This window comes from Spermophilus citellus (genome assembly GCF_964194105.1).
Source record: "Spermophilus citellus genome assembly, chromosome: 7".
Taxonomy (NCBI): Eukaryota; Metazoa; Chordata; class Mammalia; order Rodentia; family Sciuridae; genus Spermophilus; species Spermophilus citellus.
Genome location: NC_138188.1, coordinates 67,607,141 through 67,625,050, shown reverse-complemented (window position 1 = coordinate 67,625,050; position 17,910 = coordinate 67,607,141). Strand labels below are relative to the sequence as shown.

At 39.9% G+C, this 17,910-nt stretch overlaps 1 protein-coding gene across 3 annotated transcripts in view; it reads right to left on the bottom strand.

The window, feature by feature from the left end:
• The window catches only part of FNDC3B (fibronectin type III domain containing 3B), a 325,384-nt gene that overhangs the window by 51,114 nt on the left and 256,360 nt on the right, over nucleotides 1-17,910 (bottom strand). For all 3 annotated transcript variants that reach the window (XM_081302600.1, XM_081302599.1, XM_081302601.1), the window contains exons 12-19: nucleotides 14,968-15,092; nucleotides 13,606-13,780; nucleotides 11,689-11,775; nucleotides 9,682-9,820; nucleotides 7,390-7,461; nucleotides 4,805-4,923; nucleotides 2,740-2,845; nucleotides 1,639-1,811 (exon numbers count right to left, since the gene is read on the bottom strand). In XM_081302600.1, the coding sequence (XP_081158726.1) occupies nucleotides 1,639-1,811; nucleotides 2,740-2,845; nucleotides 4,805-4,923; nucleotides 7,390-7,461; nucleotides 9,682-9,820; nucleotides 11,689-11,775; nucleotides 13,606-13,780; nucleotides 14,968-15,092 (996 nt within the window). The remainder of the gene's footprint in view (nucleotides 1-1,638; nucleotides 1,812-2,739; nucleotides 2,846-4,804; nucleotides 4,924-7,389; nucleotides 7,462-9,681; nucleotides 9,821-11,688; nucleotides 11,776-13,605; nucleotides 13,781-14,967; nucleotides 15,093-17,910) is intronic.

Genomic DNA, 17,910 nt, shown 5'->3' with positions numbered 1-17,910 from the left:
AATCAACTTGGAAATGTTGGTTATCAAATTCTGGGTATTTCTTCTGGTTGCCAGTATTTTCTATTTTGAACACTAATGCTCCATTAAGCCTTCTCCGTGTGCTCACCAGCTCCAAGGTTTATGCACCAGGAATCTTTCTTTATGTTATCACTGGTGACCATGCTGCTCAGAGCCAGGTGTCCTTAGAGACTGAGCATATTCTGAGAGAGATACAACCCACTAAACCCACCCATTTTGATAGTGCAAAGAGTTGGAGCAAAGACTAAAATGATTTCCAGGTTAAGAAAGTATGTGCCTGTGCTTTCAAAATGGGCGACGGGTGGAGGTGGGTGGAGGATAATTTAAAACAAAACAAGACTCGGGAAATACTCCAGATTGGAGGGAAGGTCTGAACTGGACCTCAGAAGATGACTAGTCACACACACCATGGTTAACTTCCAGTACAATAGGAATGAACCAAGGCCGAAGATAATTTCTTTAGACAATATATCAGTGAAAGGGGCAAGAAAGGGAAACTCAGGTCAGCCCTGCTGCACGTGGGTCTTTGTTATGGCAGAGACACTGGGAAAGCCGATGGGGACAAGGGTGAGCACAATGGAGAAAGTCTCTGCAGCACTGACTGTGACCATCCTCCTTCTTTTCATGTACCTAACTGTATGTTTGGGGTCACAGACTTTCTTATTTCCCCACCAATGCTCCTTTCATGTTTAGACTTTTTTCCCTCTTGTTTAAATATCTGCTGGGCTTGAAGTTCCTTCCTAATGGGAAATTTTATTATAAGAAATCTAGCTCCTGTACAAACTTGATATCCTACTTTAAAATCAATCATTTCCACAGCCAGCTGACATGGAACTGACTATGGATAAACAGGCTTCACCTCTGAGAGGCTTGAGAAAACCGCTATTAACTCTCCAAGTCACTGGTGATGTTCTATCACTATCATCTGTCCTTTCTTATTTTTAAACATTTTGTCAATTAACTAAGTCTACTTATTTGCGTGGCGTTCACCTCGACAAAACACTGACCGTTTTGGGAGCTGTTACCAACAACTTGCTTTACCTACACCCTCTGTCCTCTGTTGTTTCTATCTCTGACACAACCAAATCTCTCACACTTTCTGGGCCATCTCCTTCTCATTATGAATCTCCCTCAAAACCCAGATAGCTCTGCGATTTCAAAGAAAAAAAGAAAAACCCATTGTGAGGACAACATAGACATATCTACTCTCAGCTTCTGGAAACTTCAGATGGAGCAGAAGAAGGAAGGGCCAGAGAGTTCTAGAGTTTTCACCTGAAACAAATATAACAAATACAAGCAAGCTGGCCTCCCTAGCCTTTACCCTGTGCGTTTTAAAAACTGACCTGAGACACTGTTGACTCACAGATAACAACATAGTAGAGAACTTTTGTCAGGATTAGTGTTATTATCATCCCACAAATGATAAAGTTAATGAGAGAAAAGGAGAATACCCTAAAAAGTCTCAAAAGTACATACACGGAATGATATGAGGTCTACCTGAACCATGCAATATCAACTCAGAAGTAATATTTTATGTACACTTTAATGGTTGGTAAAGAGGAGGGAAGACACAGAAATGCCAAAACCTTGCATTGTGGTCTGGTGCCCAACCCTACTCACCCCTCCGTCATTCAGCGCCCTCACTCTGAAGCGATACACAGTTCCCGGGAGCAGGTTGCCAACTGTGCACTCCAGCTCAGGCCCGTGGTACACCTCTGAAGCTACGTCCTCAGGTTCCGTCATCTCCACACTGTACTCTGACACCTCACAGCCACTTTCAGATGTCGGAACATCTGGGAACGCAGAATTTCTTGACCTTAGGACATTTCCGTGCTTCTGATTGACTAAATCACATCTGATTTTTTACAATGTCTTGCAAAATACCATGTACGTGGCCTGTTCTTGAGTTTCTCTTAGAAAGAACCCCCCATCAACAAAATGTAAAAGTTCCCGAGTGATGTTTTTCCTACTATCCAAAGCAAATATGTTTAAATGTATTTAATATATTTATAAAATAATTCTCAAATAACAGAAGTGTTCGGCAAACTGTTTCACATTTTAATATAAGATAAAGTGAAAAAATGGAAAAAAGAATCTTCCCTTTGAAATCAAGAGTCATGATGAATTTGGACACAGAACCCAAAACTAGTACCATAGTTTATTCCATTTTAGATGTAAGTGGTGGGAAAAAATAGTCTGCTACAATTGTTCTAGACATTTGCACGTGCAATTTACATGTTGTAAACTGCTGGCACAACAAGAAGTACAAATGCAGCCGAAGTTAATGCTATAAAAATACCAGGACCCACGTGACAAAGCAGCAGGGGTGGTGACACACAGAGGAAGAGGAATTCACAGTTATCCTATGAACTATTTCTTGGCTTAACCTCTAAGTAGAGCACAACTTTTCTTTATAAATAAAGTTGAAATGTCCTTAGAAAGAGGCTATCCTAAACTCCTTAGAAGAGTGCTCTCTGAAGGGTAAAGGACAAACAGCTTGTATGCCACCATCAGGAAGAGGAGGATGAGTGACAGCAAGGGAGGCAAGGAATGGTGAAAACCCAGCCCAACATAGATCAAGAAGAGTATGGACATCTCTGGCAGGAAAAAAAAAAAAATTCAGTTTTCAGAAGGAAGTCTTGAAATTTAAATTACAAAGCATTAAGTCTTAATCTCCAGTGTCTAAGCTGCCAATGTCAATGTGAAGATTCGTTCACTCACCCCACTCTAAGTGGACTTCTTTGTGCTTTGGTCTACCCAAAACCCTCGGTGGTCGACACTGACCTGGTGCAATACTTAGTGTGCGAACAGGGAGACTTTCAGAACACTGCAGGAAAAATACCAGAGAGAATCATCTCTTAGTTACTATGAATTTATCAGACCTCTATATTCCAGGCAAATTCTACCCCATAACTGTAAATGCAAACAAAAAAGAACTCCATATTGAATGTGTACACACTACTATATGCTTTTTACACTAAAAGATATTTACGTGAGTGGTGTGTGTATGTGTGTGTGTGTGTGTGTACTTCTACTGTATCTTATACTATATACGGCATTGGTTAAAACTTAAGAATCATTCTTTCTCTCTTTTTTTGGGTGGTAACAGGGATTGAATTCAGAGGCACTCTACCACTGAGCTACATCCCCAGCCCTTCTTATTTAATTTTAAGACAGGGTCTTGCTAACTTGAAGAGGCAAGCTTAAACTCGAGATCCTCTTGCCTCAGTCTCCTGAGTAGCTGGAATTACGGGTTTGTACCACTGTGTCTAGCAAGAATGGTTCTTTTTGAAGTCAGAAGAGTAGGTTTGAGAGTTATATATCCTAAGTTCATAATTATTTTCCTTTAAATCAAAATAAGAAAGAGCCTTCATGAGGAAAGAAGAAAACACAAAATGACAGCTGGATGAAATTTCAGAATGGTGCCATCAATGGCCAGCCATTCAGACAGAGCAGAAAAGCAAAGTCTACTAGTATTAACCAACTGAATCTGACATTAACCAGCAGGTTCTGTTAATGCTACAATAAGTAGGCCTTCTTTTTGTAGGACTTGGCTGAAGAAGGCTAGTGGTATGGAAGATGACCCTCTTGTTGAGATACGGGCCAAACTCAATCTCCCTGAGAAGTGTGCACAAAATGGACTCCATACATTCAAGCAGTACAGCCTTCTGTGCTGCCCCATGCAGCCCCTCATAGGTTTAGACAGGAGGCACCAGCTGATAATCTAAGGCTTTGATTGGCATATACTTCATGCTGGAAGGCAGCACAGAAAACCACAGTACTGCCTAAGAAATGTCCTGGTTAGGACATTCCTTTCAAGGGCATCTGTCTATATGGGCTATCTAGACATCACAGGACTGGGGTGGGTGAGCAGAGGGGCAGTGGTGGACATAAATGAAAGAAAACATTAGAAATGGATTGATGGGGAAAAATTCAGGCATTTAATTGGCAGGCATGCTCTTGAAAAGCCAATCCAGCACAGGCCTTCAAGGTACCATTTCTCCTCTCTTAACTATTAATGGTATTAAACTATCATGTTAAATATCTCTACAATGAAAACATGCCTTACCATCATGCCTTGCACTCACTTTCCTGAATACAAATTAAAGCCATTTAGACAATTATCTCATTTCTAGAGCACTTCATGTACATTTGTTAAGTTACACTGAACCTGTGAGAACAGCATGTAGTTGAAACTAAGACTCCTAACAGGGTAACTGGCTGGTCTAAGGTCATACAGACAGGAGATAATGTAGGCTGTGGCTTACAGGTGTGTACACGGGGTACTGCACATTGTACCATGTACTTTCAGCTCAGTCATAAAAATATGTCATTTTCACAGTTTCCCAGCAGATGGCAGTAAAGAACCTTGAGGAAGGTCTGTCTCCAGTGCTCACCAACTGATAGCTGTGATAAAGAAGAGCTGGGCGGGAGGTCTTATCTTGCTGACTCTAAATTCTATACCTTTCTTGTCTCTCATATTTAGCTAACGCAAATCCCAGACCATTTTCAACTGTCACATGTGATTATGGCCAAATCTTCTGGGAAATAACTAAATGATAAATGCACCTGAAAGTATCACAGTTCAGCTGAGAATCATTTGGGTCTATTTTTTCTGTCCTCTAAAGCACAATTTAAAAAGGTCTATTTTTCATTTCCTAAAGTGATAACATGGAAGGCTGCATCACCAAGATGCATTTTTAAACTGCAACTTATTCTGATCTTTTAAATTCAGCTAGTCCAAATCTGATCAAAGATGTTTTCTTTTATCCAGAAACAAACCAACCTGACTGTGCCCACCGGTGCTGATGCAGCATGCTCGGAGTTTGTACAAAGTGCCTGGTTTCAACTGGGTGAAAGTATATTCTGTAGCTGATCCACTGTATGCCACTTCCCACTGATTGGCTGTAAAACAAGACTTGTGTGAGTTCATGCCTTTTGTAAAAATGTAATACCAAGCATTACTGATAAGAAAAGCTGTAAGTGGTTGCCATGAAAACAAATATCACCTATTTTTTGTTAGTGCAAAGGAGTGTCTTTCCATTTCCCTGCTAAGTTAAACCCTAGAATAACATGGAGTCATTTCAGTACTTGGTACTGTTGGTTAGACTACTCGCCATCACCATGATCACACTGATGGCTCTGAGGTTTGGGTGTGGGAAACCACATGACATCTGTAGCTGGCACAGGAGGGGGGTGGTGGTGGTGGTGGTGCGGGGACAGTGTTGAGCACGCTGTGAAATGCTTAATGGTGGGAGGAGGCTGTGGGACCAGCTGTGTCGTGCTATCTGCTCAGCAGTGGGGCTCCTGACAAGTCTGGGCACTGCTGAAGGCTTTCTACCCAGCCCTATCTGCCTGGAGGTCACAGCAAGCAATATCTTCCCACTACAGACTGAGACCTTTGGATAAAGGATGGCTGTCTTCATGCAGCCCCACTTAAAAGACAAAATGCCTGGGAGGGTAACAAATTAAAGATAAAACACGTGGTGTAAGACAGGCTATCCAGCCACTTTTCAGGACAGAAGAGAGAAAGATGGTGGCTGATGCCATCGGGGAAAGGCACCATGGGCTACTTCAACCCACTGCCTGCCTCACCAATCTGGGCCACTGGGATGTCCTCCCGCCTGTTTGCTCCCACTCAGGCTGTTCCCAGTTCACTACTTTACGGAAACCTTTTACTCCAAGAAGCTGTTTTAGGGGGAAAATGTATATTCTATTACGTGATATTTTACTGATGTCCACAAATTCCCTCAGCAGCTTATTAGGTTAGAGTTACAATAAAAGTACATGTACTAGGGCTACCTGGGAAGGAAATACTGAAGACAATTACCTAACATTAATGGTCAGAAAACTGAAAAAGGGACTGGCATAAGGACAGCTAAGAAAGATACAATTGGTCACTCTCCCAGGTACTGGAAAAGTTTTTAATGTTAAGTGCTGAATGTTTTATGTTAATGTAAAGTACTTTAGATTTGTCTTCTGTAGCTCAGAGAGCCAGGAGAATTCAAAACATACATAAATTTTTGCAGTGAGCCCCTGGCATATGTACAACTTCTCTCCCACGTAAGTTTTCTGATGTAAAATACTAAGTAAGACTTTTAGGATAGAATATGATTTTATGGTAAGAACAGCTGTGCCCATGTCAAAGAATTCTCATCTCTCAGTTTAAATTAAGAGCTGATAGACTTAACCAAAAAACTCCAGGTGGTGTCATGGTACAAAATAAAAAGCAAGCCACATACCAACACTACTTGTTTGTAAAAGTTACTGTCAGTCTCTTCCTTTCTTTCTTTTGCCAATATGCATGTATATTATTATTACTATTTCTACAGCTACTATATTATTATTATGCAATACTGGGGATTGAACTAAGAAGTGCTCTACCACTGAGCTACATCCTCAGCCCTTTTTAAATTGTTTATATTTTGAGACAAGGTCTCACTAAGTTGCCCAGGTTGGCCTTGAAATTGCTATCCTCCTACCTCAGAGTCCCAAGTCACTGTGGTTACAGGATGTGCCACTGTGCCCAACATGCTTCACTTTTTAAAAATGAATGATTATCAAAATTATAGAAGATAACATATCCTTTTTAAAGTTCTGGTAACTATACTTTCTATTAAAGCCTAGTCAATTCTATTAGAAAATATAATATTTAAAAAGGCACTAACCAAGGAATTTTGACTTCTTCTTTTATTTATTTATTTATTACTTTAGTTGTAGTTGGACACGATACCTTTATTTTATTCATTTATTTTTATGTGGTGCCGAGGATTTAACCCAGCACCTCACATGCGCTGAGCCACAACCCCAGCCTTGGAATTCTGATTTCTAACACTGTTGACGAGTAATGGGTACATCCTCTAACTCCAAAGTCACAGTAGAGACGGAAAGACTTTCCTACACTTGTTACTAAAGTGCAACACTGGTCATGAGCCCTTGATCCGGTATGCTGTCTGTCCTGCGTGGCAAGCTGTCGAGGACTACGCTCCTTTACTCACCCTATCTTATACTTCCTGGAAAGTTGTTTCCAACACTTTCCTCATGAGAATTTGCAGAAAAAGTGTGTCAGATTAGGGATGAAAACCTTAAATTTATTTATTCTATTAACTAGGAACTCTGATTTTAAAAAATAATAAGATTCAGAAAATAGAAAAAAAACATGACAAAAAGGTATACTTCAAGTAGACTCTCATCTTTGGTGCTGTGTTTGAAAGAAAAAACAGGTAATATGTGGATAAAGTTTGTTTATTGTAGAGGGCTCTGTATTATTAGAATGAATGGCTGCCTGCTACTCTATAAAGATACTTAATGTATTAGAAAATATGGACAACTACTGCAAAATTTGTATAAAAACATTTCCAAGAACTTCACCTTCAGAATTTCCATCAGTAATCTCCAGCAAGTACTTAAGGATTTCTGAGCCACCGTTGTCCTTGGGAGGATCTGAAAATAAGCACATATCTGATTAGCAATGGGCAATACTGATTTTTATTGGCAAATATAATTAGAAAACACAAAATCACATAACATTATGCCATTTTAATTCTAGACTTGACCAAAAAGTGTAATAATTAATTTAATTCACTAGACTCCTTCCTTGAAAAACAAAGGAAATAAACATACCAAGAAACTCTAAATATTATCAGACTATTCAAAATTCTCAGAGCTAGAAATGTCAGAATTAAATTTATTTAGCAAGATGGGAACAAAACTCAAAATATGAACTGATATTTCTAAGAATTATATTAGTAAATTTACTTAGAGAATTCCTTAGGCAGCTCTTCAATATTTGGTGATTTTCTAAAAATATAAGATGAAACAGCCATATATTGCTTTTTGTTTTTATTATCTTATTGGTTCTTTTCATTTATTTTATCAGTAACTAGATTCTTTTGCCAGATAAAGAAAATAGAAGTGCAAAATAATCTACAAAATAAATAAAACCTCAGAATGGAATAAGTCTGTCCCATCAGCTTTCTCCTAAGTAGCCGTCATGTCTCTGCTGAACCTGACATGAACACAGAGCTTCGGATCAACAAGGACGTGTGCTCCTCGCAGACGGCACCCTGGGTGTGTGTCTCCTGGTGACCCTGCTCCTACGGGAGTTTTATTTTCTGAGCAGAACAACACCTTGCATTATAATTTTACAAGTATGGAAAAATTTGCCTCTGTCAGTCTACTGCCTCATATTATTAGGCACAAAGAAAGTTCTTCTAAGAGACCTGGAGTTTGCACAGATAGATTTAGGGAATTCACCTTACCTCTGCTTTTAACTGGTATTTCCATTAACATATATATATATATATATATATATATATATATATATATATACACATACATACACACACTTCAATAACAGACATTCACAATAATAATTATAAAGCCAAACATTATAGCATAACACTAATCAGGGGGAAAGATCCTAATAATTCTGTCTCAAAAATTATTAGGTAACTTGAAATAGTTATGTGTCTTGAATGCTGGTCTCCTTAATATTACATGGTTGTGAGGTAAAATCTTTTTTTGTTTTGGGTAGTGGAGCTTTAACCCAGGGGTACTTTACCAGTGAGCTATATCCCTTTTTATTTTTTTATTTTGAGAGAGGGTCTCACTAAGTTGCTCAGACTGGCCTTGAACTCTCCTTCTTCAGCCTCCCAAGTTGCTGGGATTATAGGTAGGTATGTGCCACCAAACCTGGCATGAGGTAAAATCTTATTTTAGACTACTATTTTTTAACCTTTTTAGTTATAATTATATGATACTGGTGAAAATTACAAACATAACATCTCAATGTATAAAATGTTTATCAATCTTCCAGTTGTATTCATTTCAGTGAAATATTCCAAATTACATTGATGAGCCACATCCTACCAGACAACCCCAAACCCCACATGAACTTAAATATGAAAACTTCCTGTAGATCAAAATGGTGGTTATATACTAACAATATGAAAACAAAACTTATCGTATCTAAATGTAACTTAAACATACTATATATCAAAATTACTTAATATGGCATACCAAAAATTTGAAATTCATTTTCAATATTAACTTTATGAATAATTTTCTTCCTATTAAATACTGTTAATTATTTTTAGGGTGAGTTAGTGAAGAATTAATTATATATTCAGAAATTACCACATTCTAGTCAATAATAATACATTAAAAATGAAGGAAGAAAAACAGGTTAACATAGGAGAATCATAAAGAGAACGAGATACTATTAAAACAGTTCATTTAAATTTCCGTTAAAATTTAACTAATGTGTGCTGGGCAAGGTGGCGCACAACTGTAATCCCAGCAACTCTGGAAACTGGAGGCAGGAGGATCATGAGTGTAAAGCCAGTCTTAGCAATTTAGTGAGACTCTGCCTCAAAATATAAAATGGAAAGGGACAGGGATATAGCACAGTGGTAAAATGTCCCTGGGTTCAATCCCCAATACCTCAAAAACAAACAGAAAAAAGGAGAACAAAATTTAAACATCTATCAAAATTTCAAATTAGTGGAACTGTCCATTCTAGTTCGTGGAATTCTTAGGAAGTTTCTCACATGTATATTCTAAATGTATGATATCAACACAAATAATAGTGTCGATAGTGGAATTAACCAATTTTTAAAAATCTGTCAAAAAAGGAAGCAGAAGCAACAAGAGTGAACATACCCCATTTGACACCGAAGCCGTGAGATGTGACTGGCCCTTTAATGAGGGGTCTGGTAGGAGGTCCAGGCCTGTCAGGACTGGTTGTACAAACCAAAACTTCACTTGGACAGCTTTTCCCTTCCATATTAGAAGCAGTAAGCTGTAACACAACCAAGAAAACATTTACATGCTTTAATTACCAGGTATTATCAAATCATTGACTTATGGCAAGACCAAGGTATCTATAAACTCACATGCGTGTGCACGCACATACACGCTTTCTAGCTGCAGACATAAATGCTGATCTTTCATGATCACTTATTTTTTTTTGTATATTTAGTTATTAAAAATCAGGAATAAAACCATAAGGCAGATTTTAGTTAAAGACATTTTTATCCTTTCAAGAAGACATAATACAAACAGTACTTTGTACTGTTTTATACGAGTAATATATGGGACAGGAAAAGATTAAAAAAATCCCTTCACTTATCTATGAGCAGGGCACTGCCACCTGGTGGAGAACTGCTAGCAATACGGCTGTGTTCTCAGAGTTGGCATCAATAATAAGGGTTTTAATACACCCAAACTACTATTTTCCTCAAAAAGTTACACATAACACAGGAAAATCTGACAATATTTATCAAGTGACTATTATGTGCCAAAACACATCACTTGGCCTTAAATTTAGAGGAGGAAGGGTGGAATCAGAAGGGAATCTTCTATCTCCAAAGTCACACATGCTTGTCAGATTAGAAAATGTGCCCTGCACAGGACCAATGAATAGAGATGAGCCATTGTACCACAGCACTTTCTCTCTTAGTGACCACTGAGTTGTATTCACTCTTTGGGCTCTAAGATGAAATCCTATTGTAATTCTAATGGTGGTTGCTTTTTCTTTTCTCTCTGTGTATTTTTTTTTTTTTTTTTGTACACTACAGTTGTATAAAATGGTAGGATTTGTTGTTACATATTTGCACATGTATACAGTATAGCAATATAATCTGGTCAGTGTTATTCCCTAGTATTTCTCCTTTTCCTCCTCTCCTCTTTTCTCTACTTTCCTGATCTCCCTTCAATTTTCATGAGATACCCTTCCCCACCGAAACTTTCTTTTCCTTTTTCCTAACTTCCATATATGAAAGAAAACATACAATCCTTGACTTTTCTGAGTTTGACTTACTTCACATAGCATAAATAAGACTCAAGTTCCATTCCTTTCTCTACAAATTTTGACAATTTCATTTTTCTTTATGGCTGAATAATACCCCATCATGTATATATTCCATGTTTTCTTATCCATTCATCTACTGATGGACGCCTGGGCTGGTTCCATAGTTGGGCTATTGTGAATTGTGCTGCTATAAACATGGGCATGCATCTATCACTATAGTATGCTGACTTTGATTTTGATTTTTACGATAAATATCCAGGAGTGGCATAGCTACTCCTATGGTGGTTCCATGCCTAGTTCTCTGAGGAGCCTCCATACTGACTTCTATAGTGGTCGTACTAATTTACAATCCCACTAACGGTGTACAAGTGTTCTTTTTCCTCCACATCCTCTCCATCTTAACAGTGATTGTTTAAGTGGGGAGAGAGTGGATAATAGGAGAGAAAAACAACAACAACAACAAAAAAAAACAGGTTAAGAAAAAGACCAGGGTATAAGAGCAAAGGACAATGGAGAGCAAAACAGAAATGTGACTACAAGGAGAAATGCAGAATAGAAAGGAGTTGGATGCTAGTGAGTGACAGGTGCTCTCCTTAGCATCTGGCCGTCCTCCTGAGCTAGGGCACCTGGCCATGCTGGGATGCAACTTATTAAAGCACATTACGACAGTTTTCTGTCTCAAAAGTAGATTTTAAAATCAAAGTATGGTGTGCATTTTTAAGTATAAATGTTACTGTAAAAATGTAGAGCACTGTGAACTTCAACATTTTTTAAACTGTAGAGTCAATTTGAAATGGTAAATGTGAAACATTAAACAGTTTCATTTTGCAGTTCAGGTACCAAAACGATTGACTCACCCTGAATTTATACTGTGTGCTTCTTTTGAGATTTTTCACAGTACAGGTTAAATCCTCTCCAGTGTATTTTGGGTGGAAAAGGTTATCCTGAAAAGGCAAAGCCAGAAAGAAATATTAGTATCACAAAATCTGGGCTTTCAATTCCTTTGTATATGGGATCTTTACAAGTGTCTCTTCCTACCACTGCCAGTGAGCCAAAGGTCTGGCAGCTACTGCAAAGAATCAGAAGCCCACGGTGCTGTGGGTAGCATTCAAGTCTTAAATAAAAATTTCATTCTATCACATTATCATTTCTCCTTGGCCTGGACAACTTTATTGTGACAAAGAAGTGCTTTTTAAAATTACACTTAACAATACACCTGTCATGAAAAGAGCCTCTGTTACTGAGGTCTTCACATTCACGCCGCAGAGGGCTATGCAATTAACTGGAGCTGAGGTTCCTGAGCATACAGTGTCCTCTTCTGGCCAAGAAAGAGAGGATGCTAAGACAGGGAAGGGTTTCATTCTTTGCAAGGTAAAATCATCCCACTAAAAGTTGAATGCATAGAATTCATTCACTAACATTCTCTATCATTTACTCACTCATCAAATACTGCTGAGTATCTTCTATGCATTAGGCTCTCCTCTGGGTTCTAGGGATTCAGCCTTGCCCAAAACACACGGAACCTAACCCACAAGAAGCTTAAGCTAACTTGGGGAAGGGATTAGAGAGAAAAAAGAAACCCTACATGCAAGTAGAAAGCATGTCATGCAGTGTTAAGTGCTGTGACAAAACTAAAGCTGGTAAGAGGGTGGAGTGTTGGAGTAGTGAGGCGCTGCTTTCTATAGCTGCATGGGTTAAGCACAGTATATTTTATTTATTTTTTTGTTACTGGGGATTGAACCCAGGGGTGCTTCACTACCAAGCTAAATCCCCAGTCCTTTTTATTTGGCAACAGGGTCTCACTAAGTTGCTAAGGGTCTTGCTAAACTGCTGAGGCTGGCCTCAAACTTGTGATCATTCTGTCTAGGCCTCCTAAGCCACTGGTACATGTAGCTCTTTAAAATCAAATTTCATACACAATTAAAAATTCAGCTCCTTAGGCCCCTAGCTGTATTTCAACAGCTTGTAGGCACGTGCATCTCAGTGAAGCCTTGATGAACAGCAGAAACTGCAGAACATTTCCATCACTGTGGAATGTTCTGCTGGTTGGTGCTCTTCTATAGAGTGGTCAGGGAAGGGCTGTCCTAGGAAGTGATGTTTGAGAGGAGACCTGAAGGAAATGCGGGGAGTGAGTCAAAGGTGCCTGGAAGGCAAGGAATGCAAAAGCCAAGAGGCCAGAACACACCTGGGGTGTCCAAAGCACAGACATGCGGCTATGAAACAACAGTGGAGGGCATAGCGGCAGTGGAGGAAACCTAGCCACCTAGAGCTGTGTGCACACTGGAAAAGCTCTAGCTTGTACTCTGGATGAGGGGACAGTACTGTGCAGAGAAGAGACATGATCCATTTGTATTCTGCAGGACCACTCAGGCTCTGCATGGATAAAGACTGTCACAGAGTATGGGTGAAAATGTGGAGAATATTAAGAGGTCATTGCAGTCATCCAGGGGTGAGATAGAGGTGACTAGTAAAAGGGTATGTGAAGATGGTGAAAAATGGTTCAATTTATGGATAATTTTAAAGAAAGATTTGCTCTGATCACATATGGGAGTCAAGGATGACTCCAGGGGTTCCGATTTCCCCATGTGGAAAGACAGAACGCCATTTACCAAGATGGGGAAGAGCAGGCTCCTGTTGGTAGTGGTGGTGGCAGTGGCACAGATTAAGAGTTTGGTTTGAACTGAGGTAGCTAGTCGACATTCACAGTACCTTGTGGGTATGATAGTGCTGACTTACACAGGACACATGTGGAGATATAAACCTGAAAAACTTACATTTTCGTCCTCCTGAATTTCCAGGGTGTAGGTAATCACTTCCTCAGGTGAACAGCCCTCTGGCTTATTCCACTGCAGTGTGACCCATGTGACACCAGCTCGAACGAGTCTGGGGGCAGAAGGCATCTGAGGGATGTTTCCTAATGTGTAGCACACCACCTCTTGGCTGTAGCCACTGCAGAGAGATGAACACAGGAGACACACACTGAGGAGCTTGTGAGGAGTCCTGATAAGGGGAAGGCTGGGCCTGTACTTGCCCACTCTGCTTGGGTTGAAAAGTTGGGGTTGGACAGATTCAGTCAGAAAAGGCAGGCAAGGACCCCTTGTGTGATATCCCCTGCTGTAACCTTCGACTTGCCCTATCCCCCACTGCCCCACAGTTTGCTGTTAGAAAAGCACAGCAGTCACAGAACTTAAGAATTTATTTTACCTCCAAAAGCACTGAACATAAAGCACGGCACACAGTATCATGTTTATCGAGCTTTGAGTTAAAGCTCCCAAAGTGCCTTCAAATCAATGTGAGCACTAATAACTATTGATGAAATAAATGTTTCACAGATAGATACAGTACGGGTTTTTCAAAAGTTTACAGAGGCTTCCAATTCATTTAAAAATCCCTGAACCACAGACACCTTTATCATTATGACTTTTTCACCCAGGGAACTCTGTCCATAGGGCAGTTCTGCAAAACTCTGTGATGTTGGAAAGAGGTTCTTCAGGCTGGAAAGGTTGGGGACCACTGATGGGCTGAATCTTTTGGAAGATTTTCAACAAACAGCGGTGAAAGAAAAAGATTTTTCCCTTCATCAAGAGTTAAAGTGTGGCTGAAAAGTAGCCTTTTCAAAGCCTCTTTAGTCAACGGGTGCCTGGCAGCACACTTGTCCTGGCGTTTCTCCTGCAGCCTGGGGCAGGCAGGGAATCCAGGACAGCCCAGGTTTCTCCAAGCTAGGAATATCTCCCTAGGCTCCATGACAATGGCAGGCCCAATACACTTCTCTTTTTGTCATGAAATACTCAGAATTTAAAAAGGCAACCAGGACAAGATTGCTTAAAAAGGGAGGTGGGGGGGGGGTGCTGCAAAAACAAAACAAAAAAAAAGACCATGATCTGAAAAATGAAGCCCCATAAGACATTCCTTTCAAAATCTGTACTTCATCTTGGTTCTGAGACCCCTCATGGGGCCTTCATTATAAAGTTAACAGACTGCAAAGGGGCCTTCCCCACCGAGTATTTCCTATTCTGAAAATCTCAAGCTGGCCCAATGTGGAGTAGTGGACTCCCTCACACCTCCCAGCAACAAGAAGAAAGGTCCAGAATCACCACCGAAAAGCTGAAGGGCAAGAAGAGAAGGAAACATTATACCTGGTGCCAATGTCATTCCGAGCAGCCAGCCTGAACGTGTACCCCATGGCTGGACAAAGCTTTGTCAACTTGCAGTGCTTCTGGCTCCCAAAGAAGCACTGTCTGAAACCACTGTTTCTTTTTCCCTAAAAGAAAAAAATACGACCTTCTATGTAATTTTTTTTTAAACAACTATGAGAAAATGAAGAAACATTTATTTATTTATTTATTTATTTATTTATTTATCTATTTATTTATTGGTACTGGGGGTTGAAACCAGGGGTGCTTTACCATGGAGCTATACTCAGAGTTTTTTTTTTAATTTTAATTTTGAGACAGGTTCTCACTAAGTTGCAATCCTCTGCCTCAGCCTCCAGAGTCACTGGAATTGTAGGTCTGTGCCACTTGTGCCCAGCTAGGACCATTCTTAATAACTGTTTAATTTTTTAGTTTGTGTGAATAAAACAACAGAAGGAAAGCTTATAGGGAAGATCCATGTTGCACATAAAGGGTTGGCAGTGAAATCTCCTTAACATAAAGGCACTGCATAAAATTCCATAACTAAGGTAGGTAATCCATAGTACCTGGGGTGTTTCAAAAGTAGGTTTTGGTTAACAAAATAAAAAAAAAAAAAAAAAAAAAAAAAGCTCCTTTCAGGCACGAAGTGATGTTCTGGTTAAAGATCCCAATCTATAAGGTTTGGTCAAAACCGCCCAATGTGATCAACCAAGAACTTGACTGCCATCAGTGCTCTAAAACCACACAGACTTTCCCAGCAGAGTTGCTGGAACTTTGGGGTCAAATTTTAGACATAATGTCTTAGTTGGAAGAGGTAAGAATACAAATATTTCAGAGTTAAAGAATTACAGCTTCATTGGCAAATTTCTAGAAGTCACCGAGACTAAAACAAAAATAAGAGAAAGTAGGATAACAAAATATTTCAGACATGAGAAAAGGTTTTGAATAACAGAATATTAATTTATGGCATGGAATTTAATATAAAAGGGATATCTGGAAAGAAAAGACTTAATATTCACAAAAGTCATCACGGCACAAAAGTGACCTCTAGCTCGAGGTTAGCAAGTGGAGACAGACAAGGCCATTGGCTCCAGCAACCAAATGCAGTGGCCCATGCATCCTGCTGGCATGTGCACCATGCCAGGCTCTCAGATGGCTCTGAGGGATAAGCATTAAGAGTAAGCACATGCTGTAAGGTACAGAAGAACTAAGAATCTGTTGGTAAACCAAGAGAGATTGCAGGTTACAAATAGTATTTACAAGTAAAATATTACCTGGTTCTTATTGATTAGCACGGGGTTAGGGGGAAATAATAAAAGCTAGAAGATTGCTTTAGAAGATTGAATACTTCTATGAACTGACAGGAGTGATAACATGTTTGTCAGAAATTAAATGTGTCCAAGATGTTATTGTCAATGAAGTTTTATAGATGGTACAACATTCACGTTTTATAGACAATGTGGCTCTTAATGATTTTGAGAGGTTATAATCTGTGGCATATTCCTTCTAATAAAAGCTAACTCAAACTTTACAGGATAACTGAGAAATGCTAGCTTTACTTATTAAACTTTTTTTTTTTTTTTTGGTACTGGGGATTGAACTGAGGGTACTCCACTAAGCTACATCCCCAGCCTTTTAAAATTTTAAGATAGTAGTCTCACTAAGTTGCCCAGGCTGGCCTCAAACTTGCAATCCTCCTGCCTCAGACTCTTTGAGTTGCTGGGACTACAGATGTGTGTCACTGTGCCTAGAGAAAACTGAGTTTTTAATAATGCAGTCTGTCTTGTGCTAACTTCCCTACTAAAGCATGGCCTTAGTGGAATGGAAAACATCCTAACCCTTTTTAGGTCTGCTATGATCAATAATCTGGTCAAACACAAGTAGCGGGGCAGCCTTGACAAGGCCTAATTCTTTTCATCCACTCCTGCTGGGCCACTTGTGGTGTGACACAAGCAGAGACTAAGGGCCACAGGGATCCAAGGGCCTAGGAGTTGGCTGGACCACAGGGATGAACCCCTAGTTCACCTTGACTCTCTGGGGCCTTAGAAGATTAGGTATGCAGTACACAAGCACTCAGGATCAGAACCTCTCTAAGGTGACCTCTGGAGTTCCTATTTGTGGAAAGGAAGGGAAAGGAAACTTCATCAATTAGAGAAATGGGTAAGGGGACTCAAAGCCCATGCCACTGGTCATTCTGGAATACACCTAGCCATAGGCTACTGACCTACTTTGACATGAATCAATATAACCCCTAGCTGTGTTCTGGCCTCACTTTCTATTGCCAGAGCCTATGAGCCAAGAAAAGGGCAGACTTTCAGGGTTCACTGGCTTGTTTCCATCTCATAATCTTGGGCAAGCCCAAATGCTTGTTTGTACAGCTCATTCAGAGTTCACTCCAGGGCAAGGTTAATCTTTACTAGACTATGAAGAAATCTTGGAGTACAAACCAACTGTGCAAATAAAACTCAAGGTGCTCTATTTGGTGTGGGGTAGTACATTACAAACTTGGATTGTGTCCTTTTGCAAGCTGTTCCTCTTCTCACTCAACTGAATTCACAGTTCTTGCTCATCTATCATTCCTCATCCACATCTAGCTTGTGAACACCAGTTTATCATGGTGGGGAACTATTTCCTGATCGGGGCCCAGGCACTTGCCCTCTATGTCTGATCCAAACTGCTCTCTAGGAAAGGACTCTGCTTGCCAGCCAGTTGGCTCACGTTCATGTCACCTATGCCATCAATCCTTCCCAGCCCTGAGCTCCCTGCTTTGCCTCTTTTCCCTCCTCAGAACAAAACCACACTGTGTGTTATCCACATGCTGGACACCCCTATGCCAGCTCATTCCCTATCTCCTCCACTATTCAGATAGCCCAGGCCCTAATGTCCTTGCATCTCTGTTACCTGGCCTAGGCTGGACATCTCACTTACCTAAACATGGACAAGCAA